The sequence below is a fragment of the Trematomus bernacchii genome, unplaced genomic scaffold, assembly GCF_902827165.1.
Source record: "Trematomus bernacchii unplaced genomic scaffold, fTreBer1.1, whole genome shotgun sequence".
Taxonomy (NCBI): Eukaryota; Metazoa; Chordata; class Actinopteri; order Perciformes; family Nototheniidae; genus Trematomus; species Trematomus bernacchii.
The window spans coordinates 5,421,442-5,444,537 of record NW_022987313.1 but is presented as its reverse complement, the minus strand read 5'-3'; the positions used below and the strand labels follow the sequence as shown (position 1 = coordinate 5,444,537).

At 39.5% G+C, this 23,096-nt stretch overlaps 1 protein-coding gene across 2 annotated transcripts in view; it reads right to left on the bottom strand.

Annotated features, from left to right (window-relative positions):
• Nucleotides 1-220: 220 nt before the first annotated feature.
• Nucleotides 221-23,096, bottom strand: part of cnksr1 (connector enhancer of kinase suppressor of Ras 1) — a 29,217-nt gene continuing 6,341 nt past the window's right edge. The window contains exons 4-21 of one of the 2 annotated variants that reach the window (XM_034119342.1): nucleotides 21,867-21,951; nucleotides 15,571-15,612; nucleotides 15,328-15,447; nucleotides 12,996-13,055; nucleotides 10,867-10,935; nucleotides 10,532-10,657; nucleotides 7,407-7,522; nucleotides 6,112-6,257; nucleotides 5,285-5,445; nucleotides 5,124-5,157; nucleotides 4,502-4,677; nucleotides 4,214-4,287; nucleotides 3,756-3,827; nucleotides 3,345-3,415; nucleotides 2,747-2,808; nucleotides 2,562-2,652; nucleotides 2,116-2,300; nucleotides 221-1,411 (exon numbers count right to left, since the gene is read on the bottom strand). In XM_034119342.1, the coding sequence (XP_033975233.1) occupies nucleotides 977-1,411; nucleotides 2,116-2,300; nucleotides 2,562-2,652; nucleotides 2,747-2,808; nucleotides 3,345-3,415; nucleotides 3,756-3,827; nucleotides 4,214-4,287; nucleotides 4,502-4,677; nucleotides 5,124-5,157; nucleotides 5,285-5,445; nucleotides 6,112-6,257; nucleotides 7,407-7,522; nucleotides 10,532-10,657; nucleotides 10,867-10,935; nucleotides 12,996-13,055; nucleotides 15,328-15,447; nucleotides 15,571-15,612; nucleotides 21,867-21,951 (2,125 nt within the window). In that variant the 3' untranslated portion in view covers nucleotides 221-976. The remainder of the gene's footprint in view (nucleotides 1,412-2,115; nucleotides 2,301-2,561; nucleotides 2,653-2,746; nucleotides 2,809-3,344; nucleotides 3,416-3,755; nucleotides 3,828-4,213; nucleotides 4,288-4,501; nucleotides 4,678-5,123; nucleotides 5,158-5,284; nucleotides 5,446-6,111; nucleotides 6,258-7,406; nucleotides 7,523-10,531; nucleotides 10,658-10,866; nucleotides 10,936-12,995; nucleotides 13,056-15,327; nucleotides 15,448-15,570; nucleotides 15,613-21,866; nucleotides 21,952-23,096) is intronic. The other variant, XM_034119430.1, reaches the window with a different exon arrangement.

Below are 23,096 nucleotides of genomic sequence, written 5' to 3'. Positions count from 1 at the left end.
ATAGGCTGCAACAAGTGTGAAGAATTTCTGAATAATTGTTGAATGCATTGTAAACAAATGTTCATGGACATACACATAAATGCACTTTATAATGTTCTCTGTCTTGCACTTAATCACACACACATATAGGGAACCACACTCATGCTTTATCAAGGTTTGTCAGTCATTTCCCATTCAGTTATCCTGATAACCACAACACAAACTTCGCAACAGATTTCAGTGATCATCATTGCTCCCTTTTTATTAGGTTGATCGATGCTACAGTGAATAGGCCTCTCAGCGATTGAGGAGTCTTTACTTGTTTTGCTGCATTCATGGCAGCCCTTGGCAATAAAGACACTGATCCAGAGCTGTCAAACTGCTCTACTATATGGTTCATACTGTGTGTCTTTACACGTATGTGGTGAAGTACACTTTGTTCTCATATGGGAAGGCTGATCAAATGACAGAGACAAAAATATCATCTTAAGCAACAAGGGGCTACAGCAAGGGTATTTCTGAAGCAAATGTTCTGTGCAAAATGTTTAAAATGGATACCTTTTATTAAGGTACTGTCAATAAACAAATACATACAGTATTTATAGTAAAACTGTATTTACATATCATATTACAAGAGTCATGACTTATATTACAAATTCTCATTGAATTTTAAGAAAGTTCTACTTTCTATCATTAGGAGAACGAGACGGCTGTAGAATCGCATAAATACATACTGATTGACACTTGGCAAATTGTTCATTTTCTCTGTTGTAAACTTGACTTATTTGCTTGTTGTGAGCAAGTCCAAATCTGCACTGATGCATTTCACTGACATGCTTGATTAAAGTGCTGATTTATTGGCAATTTTGACCAATTCCTAATGTCAGCATAAGACACAGTCAAATCTCTCTCGACTTTTGCATGAAAAACCTCGTCCATTTGTCTGATTCTAGTAAACATAGCAACTTTACAGTGATGTGACTGTTCAAGCGTGGGGTTAAATGTAGAAGTAGTTCTCGGCGGCTTCTCCGCTCTCCACCATTTCACTCAGCTTTTCGTTTATTGAATCCTGCAGCGACCCCAGAGAGAGTTCTAACACTGGACTGGGGCTGGGAGAACCCAGTGGGATCTCCAGGAGAACATCAGACGTTTCGGCGTCTACGAGCTGCTCCCCGTCACTGAGGCTCAGTCTGTACGCGCCCTCTGTCTCCGAGGAGGCTGTTTCCTTATCGACAGTTTCCAAGGCAACCTCCTCAATGGGCGTGTCCTGCTCTGTTGTGCCCTCAGCTCCTTCGCTGGACTTGTGTGCGGCCAGTCTCTTGATTTCTTTCACCAGTTCCTCGTTGTTCTCCTTCCACTGACGATACGTAGAAGCTGACAGATCGGACTCCTCTAAGAGCTTGTTGATGTGCAGCAGCTCCACCTCTTTGGCCTGTAGAGGGAAAGAGCTTTGAGTGACCATGCACATATAAACAGATATGAAAAAGATCCAGATTCTCACTACCTGAGCACAACAGACCTGCTGCACAAGAATGTCATTGATAGGAGACAGAAAAGGAAAGTTAAGGTTTACAGCAAATCCAACAAAAAGATACAGATTTCCCCACCCAATCCTCATGGTAAATTAGGTTGGAGTGCAAGAGTTTATTAGATTGTTTTCTTGTGAATGAATCATTGTACAATGTCAGAGTAATATTATAGAATATTTTGTAAAAATAACACAGTTAAAGGAGACACCTTGCATTTTTGGTACTTTTAATTTTCCTACTCCATCAAGATGTTGATGGATACTTACATACTGTAAACAAAGTTACAAAAAGTTTACTAAAAACTTTGATTCCAGGACTTTTACTTGTACTGAAGTGTTTATGCAGTGTGGTTTAAAAAAAAATATATATATATATTGTTCAACCACTGGGAAAAAAATGTGTGTAAATAAAACACGTCAAGCAGAAAAAGTTTTTTTGGATCACTCTTATTTCCTTATCCTCCAGTCACACAGTTATTTCTAATGGGGAAATGCTAAATTAGCTGTATCTGTATTGTATTATTGTTAATACATTTAGTCAGTATGTCATTATATAGATTGTGTTTGAAGTGTAAGTGGATACACTCGCCGATGGCTTTTGAGCTCACCTTAAGAGTGCTCTGAAATGCTCTGAGCGTGTGCGCCTTCTCATTGATGATGGGGTTCTTGTTGCGTCGAATAAACGATTTCCTGAAGTGGTCGTGTGTGAAGGGCTGCTCTTTGCCAATCAGAGAGACCCCTCCTTCCTTTATGTTGTTTAGCATCATGCCCATCTCATCCACTGGTCCTCCTTCTCACAGGGACGAAGACAAAGAGAGGGAAGGAGAGATATGAAAATGTTAATTAAATCCCAAATATCGCACTGGGGTTTGGTGTTGTTGACAGTTTTTCGGCACAAACATCCTCAGGGTAAAGTCAAGAAAACAAGTCATGATGAAAATGAGTTTTCCACTTACATTATTAAAGCATCTATCAGAGTGACGCAGCCTTCACATATTCAAGAGATCATTCAATGAGAGAGAAAGAAAGAGCTGAGAAGTTAAACAGCACATACCTGTTCCTTTGCTGCCCCCTGTCACAGCACTGGCTAATGGCACCTTGTTCGTCTTCCCCTTGGGGCGAGGCAGAGTGTGGGACTGCACTTTCTGAGACACACAATAAGACATAAAATAATCTGAATGCTTCTTCAAATAGTGTGTGTTGTGTGTTTATGCATGTGTTGACTTCAACTGTACCGACCTTGTTTCTTCTACGAGGCGAAGGTGATGTCTCGCTTTCTGATTCAGTCTCACTGTAACATTCTGTTCACAAATAAACACAGGTGTTAAACAACCACAACACTTTATATCATAGTGTATTAGAGCATAAGGTTTTCGGATAAATGTGTCAACAAAAGTGAAAGAATGTCATCACAGTCAACCTTTCTGATCATTTTTAATTGGCTAGTTGCACTAAAATCAAATAATAAAACAGGAGGTTCCCAGTTAACTCTGCTTGTTAAATATAATGTAATCATACATTCTAGGGCTACAAAGATAAAAAAAATGGATTCTTCTGATATTTATCTTTTCTCTCATGAATGACTATGATATGATTGAGGTGTCATGATGTTGGAGATAATGGTTTTGGAGCAGGAGACCCAATAATCATGCCCATTATTCTGGCACCAAAATAAAGGACACCTCATCATTTATTTAGAAAACCCCAAATTGCAAGTCAGGCAAAATAGATTTTATATTCACCAAAGGAATTGCAAGACGTTTTGGGAGAGTAACACGACTAGAAGCATTTTTCTAAAGTTCAAACACAAGTAAAAAAAATATGAATGTTTCCTAACCTTCTTCACTGTCTGGGCCCGTGTGAAACTTCTTGTGCTTGTGTATGGATGTGATCAGATAGTTGATCCACCTAAAGGCAAAAAAGAGAAGACACGCTGTATCAAAACAGACAAAGCAAATACAATTTGTGTTTCAGTAATGCTTCGGGCTCAAAACAAACATCCTGAAAAATAAACTGTAGGGGGCAGTGCAGACCAGCACAAAGATTTAACACCTTTACCTTACTCACAACACAATTAATTAAGACAATTTGGGAGTTAGTCTAACATTATAAAGATGCAATTTAGAGCCGGGCATTTAAGAGATCTACTAATGGAGGCTACATACTGCCTCTCTGTTCATCTGTTTAGGTTGAAGACAAAAAAAGAGAATAGACGACAACGCTTTTGTTTAACATGAATCCAACTTACTTGCTCATGTCCGTGACATTTTCAGCAGCAAAGAAGAAGTTGTGAAACCTCTGGTGGCACATTTTAAACACGCTAATGGAAAGAGAGAACAGAGAGAGAGTGAGGGAGGCAGAGACATGAAGCTCACAGAGAAAGAAAACACACACATAATCAAATTATCTCCATGAATACAGATTCAGAAAAAACAGGCACTTATATGTAAAGGTTCATTTTGAAAATAGAAAAAAGCATCTGCACAGTTAACTGCATCACGTAAATTGATAAAGCCAGAACAGAACATCTATTGTGCACAGAAACAATAACTTTTTTGTTTCCTACCTACCCAGTGGCGCTAAAAAGATTAAAATACTTTTTGATCACTGCACTATATCCTTCATAATATCAACAAAGTAAAAAAACTTGACCTATTTATGGATAAAAAGCCTGTCAAAATGATATTTTATTGCGTTCATACTTACTATTTTCTCTTGTGCTCTCCAGCGCTCTCTATGCTGTAGCTGGCTATATTGACAAAACCCTCTGCCTTCTCATCCTGCAGAAAACACATACATTGATGGCTGTAAATTGATTGGCTAAAGAAAATAAAACTAATATATTATTAATAAAATCTATACTGTTGATTAATCATTATACAACAAAATACCAAAAACAATATTGAAATGATCTTGGATGCCCTTTGTTTCAATGGTACAACTTGTTTTAATTGGTTCCGGTTAGATTTACTATTGTCATGGTTTTATTCCCACCTGTTGGGTGTTGTACCAATAAAGACTAGGCCCCTTGAGGATGAACCAGAAGCGCTGCCACTTCTGGGCGATGAAGACGCTGCCCTCTCGTCTCTTCTTCCACAGCCAGCCGTCGCAGTCGGGACGGCCCAGCTCGCGGCAGGACACACGGCGCCGACTCATAGCCGTCGTCAATCCTGAGGAGGCCAAAAGAGTAGGGATAAGAGAAAAAGCAGGGAGATTTTTTATGTGCTGAGCGCACCAGAAGTATGCAACAATTGAACAGTGTGTGATGATACCCTTCATGTTATCCTTTTTTTCAATAACTATGTTCATTCTAAAAATAGCACTCCAACTTGTTGATATTCCTCTTTTTTTTCTTATCAGCATGGCTTATTTTAGTAGAACCATGTCCATTGTGTCCATGTTAAGTCCTGCGGATAGATCCTTTAATCCTGAGTTAACATTTTCTAGAATCTTTAAAAAATATATGTTTTCATATGCTGCTCTTAAAGGACTATGCTTGCCTTTGCTTTGACTTTGAATTTCTGTGAACTGGAATTGCTGTCTTCAATTCAGTGCAACCTAGTTTTGGTATTGATTTAAACTTAAATTTATATAGTATAACAGATTCAACTTGTACCTTTTGTTGAAGTCTTGTTTGTGTCCTTATGGCCCTGAAAGAAAGCAGAGTATATTCTGTGTTTAATTCAAAGGTAGGTTAAAGAACATCCATAATGGGTCTCAACATGTTTAAAATGTCTAGCAGAATAGGTTTGAATGTATTTTTCTTTTCCCTCTTACCGTGTGTCCCACCATTTCAGGGCAGGAACTGATGCTGGCTGTTTCCTGGTCGACTGCCAGAGGTGAAGAACTTCTGAATAACGCAAGGGGAGAAGGACTTCTGGATGAGGGAGACCGATCTCGTCTTGGTCTTGGTGAGAGCCTTAAACTCTCAAAATCCCCTGAGGAACACACAGTGTCAATTCTACCATTTGTGTTGACAATCAAGTGACAGAAAAACTATTTAACACACCATCATACTAACATTAATATGTGACATCAGTCAGCGATCCACATTAAGAAGTATTTAATACAACTGACTTCCTTGTATTTAGGCGACAAATCTTATTGGTGTGCACTGGACAAAAGGAAGGTAAGACATCCCACTTAGTATTACTCCGACTGCTTTTCCATTAGGAGAGATTTTTGTGTTTTGTTGACATCCAACCCCTTTTAGGTCACAGTTTGAAATCCTTTTAATGTCACCGTAAATGCAAATTCAGTTCATTTTATTAAAATATTGAAAAGCACCTACAATCCGAGGCTACAAAACTAAGAAAATCATACTTGTATCAACCGCCGTCGACACTGCTTACACTGAGATCTCAGAGCGAAAAGTATTTCCCAAATGGCGTTTTTATAGCAAAAGTATGAAGGTTTTATCATCATGACCTGCAGACGGTGTGTTTTGGTTGTCCTTCTTTACATTATTTAGCGTTCTTTCATATATTGAGAAGGCTTAAGCAGTAGATTCTTGCATATCTCTTTACCAAAGAACACCAGTCTCTAAAAAAACACTCTGCTTTATGTTCCATTTAATATCCTATACGCTCTCCTATGTTTCTTACCTGAGGCGGACTGCGGTGACAGCCCTCCCTGGTGGCTTTGATATGAAGGGAGATTCAGAGTCCCATCCAGCTGACTGTCAGGGAGCAGCTCTGATTCCTCCTGTCCCGCAGGCTGCTGATGGACCTCTGGCCCATGAATGGCTTTCCTGCAATGGAAAACACATGGAAAACCACTCACAGACAGTGCATTAAGGTGCCTCTTAAAAGCTTTGTCAGAGATGTGCCTGTGTTGTCTTTTATAAAGGTAAAATATGGCTCTGTGCTTTATGTCAGTAGTCTAAAGTTGTTTTTCTTTCCCTAGACTGGAGTTAAAGTGTATCAGGATGTGACAGGATAATATACAACCTTAATGCAACATCCCCGCCTACTCCCTCCATTTGTCTGAGTACGCCTGCTCTCCATCAGCTCACACTGTCTCCTTTTGCCTCTCCATCACTCTCCTTCCTCCCTTTTTTTAGCCTGCTTCTTCATTCCTTTATCTCTCCAAAAGTCCCTCATCTATTCATCTATCTGTTTATCATTCCCTGTTCTCTCATTTCCAGTCAGCCGTGGGTTGAGGGTGGAATTTATAGCGTTTGCAGTGTGACCTCATCGCAAACGTACCAGGTCCTGGCAGATTAATGAGGTCAAAAGGGCTTGAGGGAGGTTCAGCTCTATTGGGTAAATCATTGGTAGTTTAGTGAACCAAACTAGAGTCCAATCAGCTCTGAGATTTACAGTTATTACATCTAGAAACAGACTCGATTTTATGGATTATAGGGAAACTAAAGAAGAATGTATTTGGGATGAGAGACTCTGGGTACAGCAGGAAAGAAAGCGTCAAAGCAATCATTTCATCCACTTTTCATTTGGCATATTTTGTTCATGTATGGTCTTATGTCCATTTACTTTATTCTGTGTTTAAGATCTGACACGCCCCTCTCTGAGTGCCATTCCATTACAGTGGAGCTGTATACTTTATCAACCCATATAATTACTGTTCCAGGCCTCTTTGTTAGTGTTGTCAAGGTTTGATTGTGGAAAATCTGTGTTTTTGATAGTACCTTGATACAGATGTGTTGTATTAGCTGACTATTAGGAGTAGGTCTAAGTGCCTTGTTCAATTATTCTTGGCAACTTTAAAGGAAGCCTTGCATGGATTCTCTGCAATGTATTTAGCTTCCACTTTTTCTACAGTTTGGTAGTTATTTAGGCAGCTAGGCCTCCTTTAAAAAGCTATTGAAATCCACTTTGGTCCATGTAGGCAACCAGAGATATAAAAAGAACAAATAGTGAAAGCTAATGTATGCTCTCACCTAAAAGACAGGGACCTGACGGAGGCTGCTACCCTCTCAAAGATGGAGTGCCTCGGGTTCTCCTCGTCCTCGTCCTCTTCCCCTTCTGACCTCTCTTCCTTCTCCTCTTCCTCCTTCTGAAAAGAAAAGAGCATACATACACATCTATGAGTGGGCTCTCTAAACTGTGTTTATTCAGGGGTTAGTGGAGGGTAAGGAGGCGGATGTCATGTGGATTGTAATAGCAGCTTTCTCCTCAGGTCTCCATCCACTCACTCTGTGGTTTGGGAGATGAGAAAACAACACAGACACAAACACACACACACACATACAGTCTGCGAAACTTTTGCTTAAAGCAGGGCATCTAGCAAGGGCAATAAGGAGCTGAATCACATCTCCTTATGTGTGTTTTCTCACCCTACGGCTGCAGCTAGATCTGAGATTAACATGGTAATAGTCACAAGGGGGTGTGAAATGCACACTGTGCACATCTCAGATTCAATATGTAGTTCAGTGTGGATGACCTTAAATGTTTTGATGTTAAACACGGCCAAAAAAAAGTTATTGTACTCGGCCCAAAGAATCTACGAAACAAACTATCTAAAGATATATTAGGCATATCTTGCCTCAAAACGATGCAGAGAAACTAGTCCATGCATTTGTTACTTCAAGGCTGGATTATTGTAACTCTTTATTATCAGGGTGTACCAAGAAGTCAGTTAAGTCGCTTCAGCTGATTCAAAATGCTGCAGCACGTTTACTAACCAGAGTTCGGAAAAGGGACCACATTACTCCTGTTCTGGCTGCCTTACACTGGCTCTATAGAACACAGGATAGAATTTTAAATTCTTCTTCTCGCCTACAAAGCCCTTAATGGGCAGGCGCCATCTTACCTTAAAGAACTCATTATACCCTACTGTCCTACTAGGGCATTGCGTTCCAAGAATGCAGGGTTGTTGGTTGTTCCTAGAGTCTCTAAAAGTACAATGGGAGCCAGAGCCTTTTCTTATCAAGCTCCACTTTTGTGGAATCAGCTTCCAGTTTGTGTTCGGGTGGCAGACACCCTATCCGTTTTTAAGAGTACGCTTTAAGACCTTCCTTTTTGATAAAGCTTATAGTTGATGAAAGAATCTAATAAGAGTGCATTGACGTAGACACGTTGTGCCTCTTCACCTATACATCTTAGTTCTTACTCTTTTTCCTTACTGATGGTATGTCATTTGGTTGTGTGTAGACGGTGGAAGCAGGGAGAGGCATATACGTGCCTTGATCCCTGCCGAGTCGACGCACAACTGTTGATTGGTGTCAGTGCCAAAAAAACTTTTTAGGAGCAATGCGCTCATGGTATACTGTAGATGTGGCGCATACATCTTAGTTCCTACTCTTTTCCCTCACCCTATCCTAAGGGAGTGCATGTACAGTACGTAGACACGTTGTGCCTCTCCACCTCTGTTCCTTACTTGCTACTCCTTTCCCTCAACCTATCCTAAGGGAGTCCATGTACGTAGACACGTTAGTTTTTCTGCTATAGGCTTAGACTGTCGGGGGACACCTGACTTCTTCCTTCTGTCTGTCTGTACCTGTGTACGGACAGACATGAACTATGTACATGTTCCGAATAACCCAGCTTCCCCCAAATTTATTTTTGGTGTCTATCTACGCCGGGATCCTGAGTCGTGGCTGATCCTGTTGCTGCGGTCCTGTTTCCTGGATCCTGAATCATGTGTCCTGGATCCTGCATCCTGAGTCCTGGATCCGGAGTACTGGATCCTTAGTCCTGAGTCCAGGATCCTGTGTCCTGGATCCTCTATCCTGAGTTCTGTATTTGAGTCCTGGACTTCGAGTAGTGGCTGAACCTGTCACTGTGGTCCTGCCTGACTCTCATCATACTACTTCCCTGATGGCTCCCACAGGATTGTTGACATCCTCGTGGATTCATCTTCTTATTATAGACACATGCATTTCCAAACATTTGGTCTACCTACGCTGTAAAATGTATTATCTCTTCGATTTACACACGGCATCTATTGCATGTCTGTCCGTCCTGGCAGAGGGATCCCTCCTCTGTTGCTCTCCCTGAGGTTTCTCCCATGTTCCCCTTTAAACTGTGGGGTTTTTCTCGGGAAGTTTTTCCTTGTACGATGTGAGGGTCTAAGGACAGAGGGTGTTGTATTGTCATACTGATATTCTGTACAAACTGTGAAGTCCACTGAGACAAAATGTAACATGTGTGATATTGGGCTATATAAATAAACATTGATTGATTGATTGATTGACAGTGTGTACAGTAGTTAAAGACAAACAACAGTCGCCATAGTGACTACTGAGTGTTGAACTGAAATCGAGGAGGGGATTGTCGTGATGAGCTTCGGGTTCCCCGGACACAAAATGTGTGAATAGGACCATTTCTGAAGGATGATAGGACGTTTGAACCTGGGTGTAATCATCCTAAACGGAGACTAAGTGGCAGAATATGTAAATTGTACGTGTGAAACATAACACTGTTGTCATGGGGCTCCTTCTAATGGTTTCACAAACTTGATTGCACAATTTCAAAATGAAGTGTTCAGGCCCACAAGCTCATGAGGCAAAGTGTGAGTAACAAGAAGAATATCATGCCTGAGAAATGTTCAAGTCCCTGCGTGGGGTGAGTAATTGTTCATCCTGGTATACAGTGATTTTATGCACAGTTTCCCTCGTGTTGTGTCAAAATGGCGTTTGGAGTGAAGATACTTTACTAGCACAATGATGTTATAACTTAAACTGTTAATTAATTACAAAGATATTCTGTTAATGTCACATAATGTATTACGTTATGTCTTCTCTTGTTTTAGTGAATGATTACATAAATTACATTTTAATTTTCTACAGCTTTTGCAAGTTATTCAATCTGCACTTGAGATTGTGAATTATTTGATATTACTTGTGTACAAATCTTACTATTTGGACCATGAATTTCTAAAGCAATGATGATGACAATCTATCCATTTGTTTCGAAAAATACACTTCTAACATGATGATAGTCATCCTCTGGGTACTAGCAACACATCGATTTTACATTTCCTGGACTGTACTGCAGCGGATCACAGTTTCCTATATAATAAATACAGCACATTCACACTTTCCATTTGCTAATGATGCCTGACCTGTCTGGAGGAGAGCCGGATTGGGTTTCTGCGTCGCACTGACCCGGGAATCTTCTTCAGGACCAGAGTCACTCCGCTGGGATTCTCCTGCAGCTTCTTCACAAGGTTAGCTCTGCTCCAGCCCACCTGACGGAGCAAAACAGAACATTATTACACTTTGAAGGTTATTGAATGAGACACGGGATCTTTTAGCAGGAACATTTATTATTACAGGGATGTCTCATTTACTTTGTAGCTTAGACATAAGACTGAGAGGATATGCAACTCAATGGAGCAGTGAAACATAATGTATTTACAGCCTTCTGTATAAATACTGTATGTATTGTTGAACTCACCACGATCTGGTCGTTGACTTGAATCACCTCATCTCCGGCCAAAATCTTCAAATAGGCATCATCTGAAGACTGCAATAGAAGGGAAAATCAACACAAATAAGAAATCAAAATAACAAAAATCCAGCTGAATTAGTTTATTTAACAAATTAACAACTTATGCTAATATCCACAGTGACTTGCAATGAGTGAGGACATACAGATTCAGTGAAGTGCTGTACTGTGCATTACTGTGACATTATTGGATGTCGAACACTCTTTTTGTAACTATGAGGGCTTGTTTATCAACTCTTCTAACACTATATCATTTGTATGGATATTTCTTTTTTCATACATCATGGACGAATTTATGTAAGCTGACATTTCCAAAAATTTAAAATAAATGTAATAGTTGTTCTTATGACATGGTAGTTTATCATAAATTAGAAAATGTACAATGTAGGACCCTAAAATTAAATACTTCATCATTGTATGTATCCTTTTGGAAATGTCTGTGCTTGGTTAATTGTGATGAAAAACATGACAAATTAAGAAAAAGCATACAATTCTGTTTAAATTATAGCCTACGATTATTTAATACAACTGCAAGTAATAAAAGGAATAGCTTCCATGGTACTTTAAAGTCTATAAACTTATAACACCCACGCTAATGAGAAATAAGCCTGAACTGGCTTTGTGGAAACCTTACAGTAACAGTACCCCGGTTGATTGTAGAATTGTTCGGTGTTTCTCTGTGGGAGGCAGCACAGAGATAATGCACTGAGGCTGTACTGTGTGGGTGTGTGTGTGTGTGTGTGTGTGTGTGTGTGTGTGTGTGTGTGTGTGTGTGTGTGTGTGTGTGTGTGTGTGTGTGTGTGTGTGTGTGTGTGTGAGGCTGTACTGTGTGTGTGTGTTTGTGGCCGATGGTCACGTCTCTCCTTAGCAGTCTGCTGTTCTGATGTAAGCTCAGTAGCTAGGGAGTCGAGGGTACTCTGCTGTTGACATCATGGAAAAAATAACATCTCCGTCTCACTGTCTCAAAGGAGAACTGCCCTCGCACTCTTTTTACAAGCCCTCCTTATTCTGCCTAACAAACACTGCTCCATCTTTGTATCGCTCCAGAGCTTATTTCACAAGCTTTCTTTATCTAACATATCTTCAGCTCTCTTAGAAGGTTGTGTAACTCTGCTCCTTCTATGGGATGATTGTCTTTTCCTAGTTTTATTCAGTTTAACGATAAGCTACTATAAATGTGACTATAAAAATATTCAGAGGTCACTTGTCTCATTGTCTACTTGAATCAAATGGCATATAAACAAATTAAAATAAGGGAAAAAAGTGTTCTATTGCACAGTTTATCTCCATCTTTAATAAGAGTAAAATGGATGGATACCTTGTTATTTATAATTATGCCACAATACACATGCAACTCTCATGTACTGAAAGATGTTTTTGTGTTTACACGCAGTCCGCAGCATTAATAACAAGCAGCCTCAAGTTGATATTTATAAATGCCAGCAGCACGAGGGCTCGGATTGCTTTTCATTTCAAAGCAGTGATGCAAAGAAAGATAAGCCAACAGCTAAAAATAATGGGTCATACAAAAGTACTTCCAAGGGGATTTCCAAGATGTCTGCTTAGTCCAGAGCTCATGCTTCCAAATTAAAATGGGTTATACTTTGAGTATGCATAGCAGAAGTCAGAGCAGAAAAACATGAACAAAAAAAATGACATGTTATTGTCACAAACATAGAAAAGAGTTGCCAGACTGATGATTTAACTTCTTTACACTCTTACAACTGAAAATGTACTTTCAGTTTCATATAGATCAGAGACTCAGAAAAAAAATGCAAAAGCAGATCTTCACCCTCCTTTAGGAGTGAGCGAGTATTACAAGTGTTATCTCCTTCAGGATCGGACCAGTCGGAGCACTTTTTAACAAGACAGAACCGGTTCAGGAATAAAACAATGTGAAACTGTTTGGTCGTAACCTCAAGCCACATGGCTCTTGCAAAGACACAAATTATAGTTGAAGATAACCTTTTGATCTGGAGTTTAGGAGTAGCAGTGGATTGGTTAAGAGCACAGAGATGGTTAACCCTTCGTGTGGATTTGTGGGCTGACTCTACAGAGAAAGTAAATGAGAGTCTGACCTCAGCAGCAGTCCCGGTCACGAAGTGGTTACTGGAGCTGGTGGATGTTATCTCAATACCCTATGAGAGAGAAAAACAGAGAAATCAAATTTCAGTGAAACCATCAACTTTGTGATACAAAATGTCGCACAGAGTCAAAGGAGTCACCAAAATGGACACATAAACATAGATATATCTTGTTACTGTCATCACTGATGGAGGCTTTGGGGATATTGATGTCTGTCTCCAGATGTATTGAGGGTTCAGCCTGTAATTACCCATCAGCCTTTATTGATTGATTATTTTGAGTCATAAGCCAACTTGTCACACCCCAGAAAGCCCAGATCACATAATCAATATGTGTCACATGGCAACAGACACATGAATGGATTTAAACTAAAAACAAGCAGAGACGAAAAAACGATTTCCTCCCATCCCTTAAATAGACTAGTACATTTTGTTTATCATTATAAATCAACCCATTTGCTGAAAGAATCCAGGTCCTTTTACTGTAAGATAAGTAAGAGCCTCTTACATACAGATCTGGTTAAACTAAACCTCTGTATTTATCATTTATTGCAGGACATAAACAATTTAAAGGCAAATATGCCGTAAGTGGAAGCTGCTGTTTACACAGTGTTGTAAAACAAAGTTGTGATATATGCGATATGTCCTAATAGAAGAAGTAATAGCTTATACCAATGCTGTACATTAATAAAAGGAATAAAACCATGACTTCCTCTGCTTTAAATCACAACATTTACATGCAATGCACAAGGAAATTGGCTGTGATTCTATTTGTTACTCATATCCTATCACTGCATGTACACAATGCAAGCGTTTACTTTTAGATTCCCATTTACTTTATGAATGATGCACTTATGGGTCATGTTTTCTACATTCAGTGAATTATGATTCTTCCGGCCTTACTGCTCTTTTCCCTCCGGCTTTTAATCCGATTACTTTAAACATGTTTTCATTCAACTCTGATGTGTTTCAATCAAATCCTCTCGGTCAGCCAAGGATCATCATGTGTTGTTGCTAGTTGTTGAGCCCATTTATTGAAATTACTTTCTTCCACTAAATACAAATTGTGAAGAAGTTCTCCCAACAGTTTAGCTACAACCTGCTCCGTTCACACACCTGCAACCACCCAGAGACACACGCAATTACATATCCATAGACGCAAACTACATGAAGCTTGGCTAGGTGAGGAAGTAGAGCTGAAAAATCTGCTTTCAAGACAACACTCTGGGGATGATTATGAAGGCCAATCGAGCGAGAGAGCGAGCACCAGGAAATTGGACTGCTATTATCATCTAACATGGGAGATCTTTACCTAATGGGCTGAGCACACAAAGGGGTAAACAAATTGGACAAATGCATACTTCAAAATAAACAAAAAGAGAGCTAGAATGGCTTTACTGAATGTACTGACTGAAGGCTAAAGCATTAAGACAAGGGAAGAGGCGGGTAGAGAGGGAGAACCTTGAGTTAGGTGAAAGAAGAGATGAGTGAATCCAAACGATAATGGAAGACTTCAGGCAGAGACGAAGGCAGAAAATGAATACTGAAAATGATAGAGAGAGTAAAAGAAGATAAGAACAATTTGTATGTGTTAATTTTCAAGAAGCGGCTAAAGTGATAACATGGTCACAGGATTTTTAAAACCCTGGCAATGATGAGATGGTCAGATGCTGCACAGATGAGACGAACACAAAAAGAAACACCCAGAGGAGACCAGGAAAGATATCTGATTGCTGATTATCATTATCAATTTTACAAATGTATTAAGCATATGTAGATAATAATGGTGAATCAAGAATTCCTGTCCTGTGTTAGACTCCAATAAGTGTCGCTGCTCTGACTTCTGAGATTAATTAGCGGATTCAAAAGGTGCATTTTATCTTATGTTGTTGAAGCTTTCCTTATTGATTAAATCCATGATTATTTTCTTGATTCATTTTGAAAAGTTGAATAAATACATATCACAGTATTTCAGGTTATAAGATAAAGTAAGTCTGAAACTAAAAAAACATAACTTTACCGTCAGATAAATATAAAAATCGTGAATCAACATGTTTTTCCAGTTGAGAAGGGACGAGGGAATATTTCACATTTTTGGTTGTGAAATATATCAAATATATCAATTATAATCAAAAGCATATTTGGTAAAGTTACTGTAATGCTGTAAAAAGTAGAGTTAGTGTCAGAAATAATAAGGGTGGCAAAGGGAACAAATGCCCCAAGAAATGTGAAAATGCCATGAATAAAACTTTGATCAAGTGTTGCCCCAAGATGTCCACATTTATTCAAAACAAAAGGTCCGTTATTTAGAGCAAAGAGGCTTTACCAGATGATCACCAGGTGACACAGGCACTAGGTCCACACTCTCCAGCTGAGCACTGTGGGTAAGAAGATTCTCAGGGCTCGAACTCAGGATCTCATCACACACCGACACCAACTGACGGCACTGGAGAATACAAAAGAAACACCATTTATCATCAAGATATCTCATTCAATCGTTCACAAAATAAAAAGGAAACTGAAATAACTATAAATGTAGTTTAGTCCGCAAAATTACACAAATACTCACTTCAGATATGATGTCCTTCTCCTTTTCATAGACAGTGGTATCCTGTACGATGATTGAAACAACATGGCATTAGTTCCATCTAAACAGCGTACCAAAATGACACCCCAGCTGTAATTGATTTGTGGAAATGGGACAGTCTGACTCAAAACTCATGTCCTATTTCCTCTTCACAGCATGAGTCAGGAAGTGAAAGGCCAAAGGTTATCCATAGGAAAATTAGTCATCACTTCAGATCTTCACTGGTATTGTACTGGATATCATAGCAGCACTTTTGTATAATTACATGTTACTTGTTAGACGCTTTTATCCTAATTGTAAACAAAAATGAAATTAAGCACTTAGGCTATTCTATGAAATTTGCAGTACAGCAAGAGGGCAATTGATTTTGTGGAGTGTAATGTCCACATTACCCGAGGGCTGACAATAATCCCCACAAGCACACATGCATGTACAACACACTTCCTGTGGTGAATTTCAGTTACTAGAATCAGTGAAACTAAACAGCCTAATCTGTGGTTGAGTGAAAGGTGCTCCTAAAGGCAAGTGGGAAAAGTACTGCGGTGTGAACGCGGCTTATACGACTATGACTGGGCCTGGGAACCAAATCAATGAGGGGGAGGTTTTGAATTTAGGATCAATAAAGTACCTCTTATCTTATCTTATCTTATCTTAAGATGAAGGGTAAAAAAGGAAGAGGGTAGATGTTTACACAGCGAAGAATAGCTTAATATTTGAATAGACTAAGGCCAAATACCATTATTGCTTAAGCTTATTTGCAAGGCCTGATGATGTGATGAGTTACATAAAGGATTGTAAGGGGAAACTAATCCCTGTGAAATGTAACGAGGGATCAACAGAGAACACGGTTGGATTTCTGGGCTAATTAAAGGCTGTGACAAGGGGAGGGGGGAGGACTTGGAGAAGTTGATGTCATGACTGCTGGTCACTTCAACTGGCCGCTTGGTGTTTGTTTTGCTTTTGAGTGTGACTACTTGAGATATGCAGAACCCGATTTATATATTTATTTACACCACAGTGTTTGTGCCACATAATGCCATAGACGAAATTGCAAGAAAGAATTATAAGAATCCACTGCCCTGCCAGCAACTCTGTGTGGCTGCTGTAGGTCACAGTAATGCTCGACCTAAATGCTAATGTCCCCATGCTAACATGCTCGCAATGACAATTGCTATTACTGATGCAAGCATGCTTACATTTGCTAATTAGCAGCATTCAAAAAAGTAAAGCCGAGGCATTTGGTCATACACCAGAGCATTGAACCAATTCAACATTTCCATAGTTATTACAGTTCATCATAGAGGGAACATTAAACATTGTACAACATTTTAGAGCAATTTGTCCGATAGTTGTTTACACATTTAACGTTAGGCTACATGTTAACCTTATGGTAGTGCTTGATGCTAAATCCTATGAGGACCATCGATGTCTGAGAAATATTTAATTGCAATCCGTCCAATGGATAATACATTAGGGAAATAAAAATGATTGTTGTTCAACTATGGCAAAGCAAGTTACAGTAAGCAAGTAATGTTACGCTACATGTCAGCAGGATTCACTGTTTAAATTGTTACAAATACTGAAACAGTGGTTTCATCCAAGAACAGAAAATCTCAGTACTTTGCCAGATCAGTGTGATTTAGTAGCTGAGTAGTGGCAACAGAGAGTTTTAAATCTTGTTGGCACTTCCTACTGCACACTTCATAATTTCTGCTTTTGCCTCATTAGTAACACCTCCTTATTTCCAGCATCTCACCATTGCTTTTTAGGCAATATCCACACCTATGCTTTTCAGTTGTATTTCGAGCTGCTGGAAGCTTCCCCACAACATCACAACCTGTTCTGCATTTCTTTTTAAAAGGAAATGACACATTGAGATTGTGAGTTGTGCGACAGGTATACTTCTGCTATGAAACATATACTCACAACCACAAATACATTCAACCATAATCCCTTTCTGATTTAATTGAACCTATTTCACAAAAGTCTAGAGTGCATTAACATCAAGTATGAAGTAACAAGTATTAAAAAACACTTTGTATATCCATCAGTTTTACAGTACATATACCATTTTCACACACGCATTGATATGAAGCATTTGATGCCTTTGCATTTAGGTCAAAGTGTTTCATTGCTAAAGCAGGAACACCAGCTGAGAATAAAAGGGATGATGATGTGAGAAGAGGAGCTGTGGGTTGGACATGTTTAGTCCCTGACAGCCTGCAGCATGTTCACACTTCCTTCTATTCATTTCTCAGTCGATAAGATATTAACTAAAATATGTCACTCGGGGAAAAAAACTGCTGCTGTTCTTGAAGAACCTGAAGAAACCGCTCAGGTTTTGCAACATAAGATGTATAAACGGTCAAATCCATCCAAACAGCCTCTAGAGATAAACCACTTTAACAAAAAAAGGGTTACAAGGTCATATCATATTTAAACATCTGCAGCTCTGGGTGTTCAAACAACCCTCATTAAAATACGGCATTCGTAACAACCTATTCTTACAGTATGATCAATAAAGACAAAACAATGATTTAATGATATGGACCTTCGTGAGCAACTGCGCCAAAACAACAGGACACATGTTCATACCAGAGAATGACTTTCAAACCTTTCTGACCTTTTATTCCATCACATTGTAGCAACAGTAGTTATTTATTAGCCACAACAGTAACACACCCCATCAATGAATGGCAGACAAAGCTGTGCAGAATGTGCTGCACTAAGATTCATGTTATTATTATAGGTTTCTGAGAAAAGAACCTTTCAGATCCCTTTTTTGGTAAATGACAACAGCTGTGCTTTGCAACATTGTCATAAAGGGTGAAAAGTATTTAACACATTGCCTTCATCTGTACAGCTAGGTAACGCACAGCTACTTCACTTGATAATAAAGTATTGTGTTGTGCTGTGAAGGCCGTGTGTGGCTCGATCAGGTGGTGAGCTAACTTTACAGCAGCGCTCTGTGCCTGAAAGCTGTTCTCTCTCTATAGTTGTCTAGGAAACAAAGACAAGCTATTATGTGGGTGTAACACTCGGGAAAAATCGGACAACAAGAATGCACAAAGGCATGCATGGACACACATGTACAAAAAGGCTGAAACTGTGATGCACAAAACACACAAAGAAGTAATAACCCAGAATGTTCTAGACCCAATCGAAAACAGATTTCCTTTGCTTTTCTAATGAATCAAAAGCCTTGTCAAGACAAGCCCCATCATGTTCTGTCTCCGGTGCATGTTTACATACTTGATCGTGCACCAGTGGATATTTTGTATTTGCCACCAGGTCACACACTTGCTATAAAAAGACTGGGAGACATTACAGAAGATTAATTTGACATCTGCTCCTTGTGTTTCTGTCCAAATCTTTCTACCCTGTCCATGTTGTTGTCCTTGCCTTAGCATTCCTCTCAACATTGAATTTTGCGTGTGCAATGTTTTTCAGCAGCATATATAATAATAAGTTATGCACTTCTGACAACTTACATAGATGAGGCCTCTTTCTTAATTTGTCAGATTCAGTTTGAAGTACAGTCCCCTTAATATCTCTCCCATCTATTGTCAAGCCTCTTACTGTATTATTCACCCTGGACTTTTAAACAAGTCCTCAAATAGCAGAAATATGTTGCTAATTGCATATTGGACAACAGTATGGCAATTGTTTTTCATGACATAATCAACATGTCCACTTTTAAACAAAGAATCACTGTTTCAGGCGCTCCTAGTTCTGTAATTGTGAGTTGAACATTGAAGTCACTTGAAGTTGTATTTTCAGGTGAAGGTTCTTATGTCAAAGACATTTTTAAAGGTAAGATTTTGCAACAAATGTTCTCCTTTTCCTTTTTTGTTTAAATCACCAAAGAAACTCACATACCTTAATGAAATGCTTCGAAATACATTGTTTGCTCTCAAATCCAAGTTCACAGTGTAGCCCTCTCTCTGTTCCGCCCGGTCTCCTGGACTTTGCTTGCTGCTCGGCTGGTTCTAAGCAGACTGAGTGTGTGCGTATTGCAAAACGATGACACAACAACCTCACAGTGGGATCCCAAAATCACCAGCTGACTACTGACCTTGATCACCCTCGGGGTGCGAGAACACACACAGACACACTGGGAATAAAAGTCCTTTCATTGGTTTGAAGGATGTGGTGTAGCTTCTGCAGAAGCAGTTCTACAGAAAAGGACGTCATGAAGAAGCCACGGGCTCCTGACAGCAAGTCAAAGACGTCACAGAAGCGGGGACATGACACCGGCCTCAATTAGCCAGGAGCACATTTTGAGAAGCCATGACTATACTAATGTGTTTTAGCAATGGTCAACCATACAATGCTGATGATATAAGGACACACACATATGCTTATGTAATGTCATACAGTTATAAAGTGCATGCTACATGTGTTCTCCGGCCTGTAACCGCAGGTTAATAATGCTATGATGACAGCTGAACCAACATTATTTGAACTTTCATTTTCTCTTGTCTTGTTGAATAGGTATGAGGGCTTGTTCACTGTCCAAAACCGACCTTTAGCTGAATGAATGACACAGCACCTGCCAAAACAGCTACAATGCAGATTGTATCTCCAGTTATGTTTTGTGGAGGCAATTTTTAGGTTTCATCTAAAACCTGTGTGCTTAACAGAGAGAAGACAGTTGAAAGTTTACATAATGTGTGATCGACATGCCAAAACTAATTGAAATTAGCCTTAACTCACTGGGAAAAATTCTCTCTCTACATCTTAATGGACAGTTATTCTTACCTTTAAAACACTTACACACACACAAACACACATATACAGAAACACGGCACCAAAGTTCAAAAACAGGAATTGAGCAAACAGTAGCAAGACATTACCAAACAATGCTCAACCTCTGAGAGGGACTGCCAACAGAGTGCCAAGGAGACTATGAATGAAAACAACAGTCAGCAGGCTGAAATCTGAATCATTTCGCCGTGACAAAAACATCCTATCAGAGTCAACAGGCTCAATATGTTTGAAACCCATACTTCCTTCCTCCCCCTGGTCAATAAGAATAAAGTTACTGTACACCGACACAAAAACCACAACTCTCCTTTATCACATGCTGACTCTGGTTCAAACCATCCACGTACGGTTATAATAGATATCATATGATGTTTGAATGATCCTTCACATTATTATCAACCCCTTAAACAACAGAGCTATCCAAATTATTCTTTCTTTTACACAACTTTAACTAAAAACCATCAGGCAAGAAATATACTTAGTTGTGTCAAGTCATTTTAAGCTAAGGGAAAAAGCAGCTAAAGCAGAAGCGTCACCTTGCGGGGGGTTATCCAATCAAAGAGCTGAGAACTTTACCTGTCGTGCGTGGTAGGCGTCCAAAGCTGGCTATAGAGGACTAAATATAAACTGCTCTAAATACTGACACTTCTCTTTCGCCCACAGCTCCTGACTGCCTCCTTACCTCTTTAATTATCTCTCCTTCTGTTCATCTTTTTTGTCTTCTTCACTTCTGTCCGGTTGTTTTTTTTTATCCCTGGAGTCACTGTAGTGTCCGTAATAGTCTCTCACCGTCTGTTGCTCTGTTGGTCATCCAGCAACACTCTCCCAGAAGTCAGAAGTCATTTAAAAAGTCGGTGCAATCCCTCTTTCAGTCTCCTCCTCCTTTCTCTGCCTTCCCCTTTGCTTCCCGCTCTGCCCTTCCCTCCCTGCCTCCCGCCTCCCCCTAGGCACTAGAACATATTCAGGCCTGTACTTTTCTACTACTTATATAATCACTTTTCACCCTTATTTTGTTTATGAACACCGACTCTCCCTCCATTTCTTTCACACATTTCCAGAAAGAGGTAAACACAAACAGAATGCAGCCCTGCTCTGTGGTAATCCTTCCAACCTAAGCTTCTTCAAGGTACAGCCGACTACAAAAATGCCAGGAATGTAAAGATAAAGAATTCATTACTCAGGCTTAGCTGAGGACCAGGGAGTATGTTGGTGCTTCTGGTATTCTTGCTGCTTTTCAGGGGGTGATTTAAAAAAGTTATCAAACAATAGGTAGTACTTCCTCTTTGGAAGTTTAGTGTGCATGACAACACAACTAGCAACAAGGTTATTTATGTGTGGTTCCTCTTAAGATAAACACCTTATGTTCTCATGAACAAATGTGCATTTCCTAAACTGGCCATTTAATTATAACGTAAAGGCAGCCATTTGATGGACAGATTGTAAGTGTTAATGTCATTATAAGTCACACAAGAGCGTTGTGAATAATCAATTAAAGCCATGAATGGACCAACCTTGTGGACAATCTCTCCCAGCTCTCTGCAGTAGTTGAATATGTTCTTGGTGGAGGTGCATCCACTGAGCTGGGAAAACTGATACCTGGCAAAACAGAGATTACATTTAAAATAAGTCTGGTTAGAAACAGGGAGGATTTACTGAAAGCAAGAACAAAGATGTGATGTCACACTGTTAAATGAAAGGAACAATGACATCTTAGAATAAGAATAACAGAGACAGAAAACAGAGAGGGGGGAAACTTTAAAGGAAGAGGTATCTTATTTCTAATTGGGCTACAGGTAAACAGCAAGTCAATGCATAGACCAAAACATTGCCATACAATTATGGGCTCAGAACAGTCTCATAATACACACATGCACACAGAAGGATTCACACTTGTATTTCATGATCCGCAAAAGGATTCACACTTGCATTTCCGGATCCACACTTGTGTTTGTCAATGCACACACAAATGTGTTCCGTTTCATATACATGTAAATAAAATCCAATTACAGAAAAAAGTTTTACATATGTATTTTTGATCCTCACATATTTGTTTTCCGTTTAAAACCGCTGCACCTACAAACACAACCCGCTTTCTGTGCATGGATCGCTGTGCATTCTTGTGTGGGTTTTTTGAGACTCCCCTGACGGTCACCCGATTCGTACTTGTAATTTTTTCTATCTATAGCCAATCAGATGTCTCCTCAATTCTAAGCCAATCACATGAGCGCGCCCCAACGAGGGTAGATTTATTGCATTCATGACGTAGCGCTTCATGTACGCATTTTGCGCTGTCCGGAGCTGACAGGTCCATGGAGCCTGCCTGAATCTCAGGACACTTCCACTAGTGATGGGAATTATGGCTCTTTGAAGGGAGCCGGATCTTATGGCTCCGTTCCTTTCAAAGAGCCGTTCAAAAGAGCCGTTCAAAAGAGCCGTTTTTTTAAGGTTACTAGGTTTATCTGCAAAATAATCACCAGGATAATGATTGACTGTATTGCCAGACCTAATGTCAATAATCGGCATTGTAAACATGACACAAGGTGGCGCCATATCCATGTCATCATGTCAGTGAATGTACTTTGAATTTACCCTCTGTATGTGTTAAGTAAATAAAGTTGCCTTGCCTTGAATGAAATTCATGCAACTCTTAATATTAGATACTGTGTTTTTAAGTGGCGATGGAGATTATTTGTTGATCCTGCTTTAAAGGATATTTTGCCTTTACAAATGGTGCGCTTTAT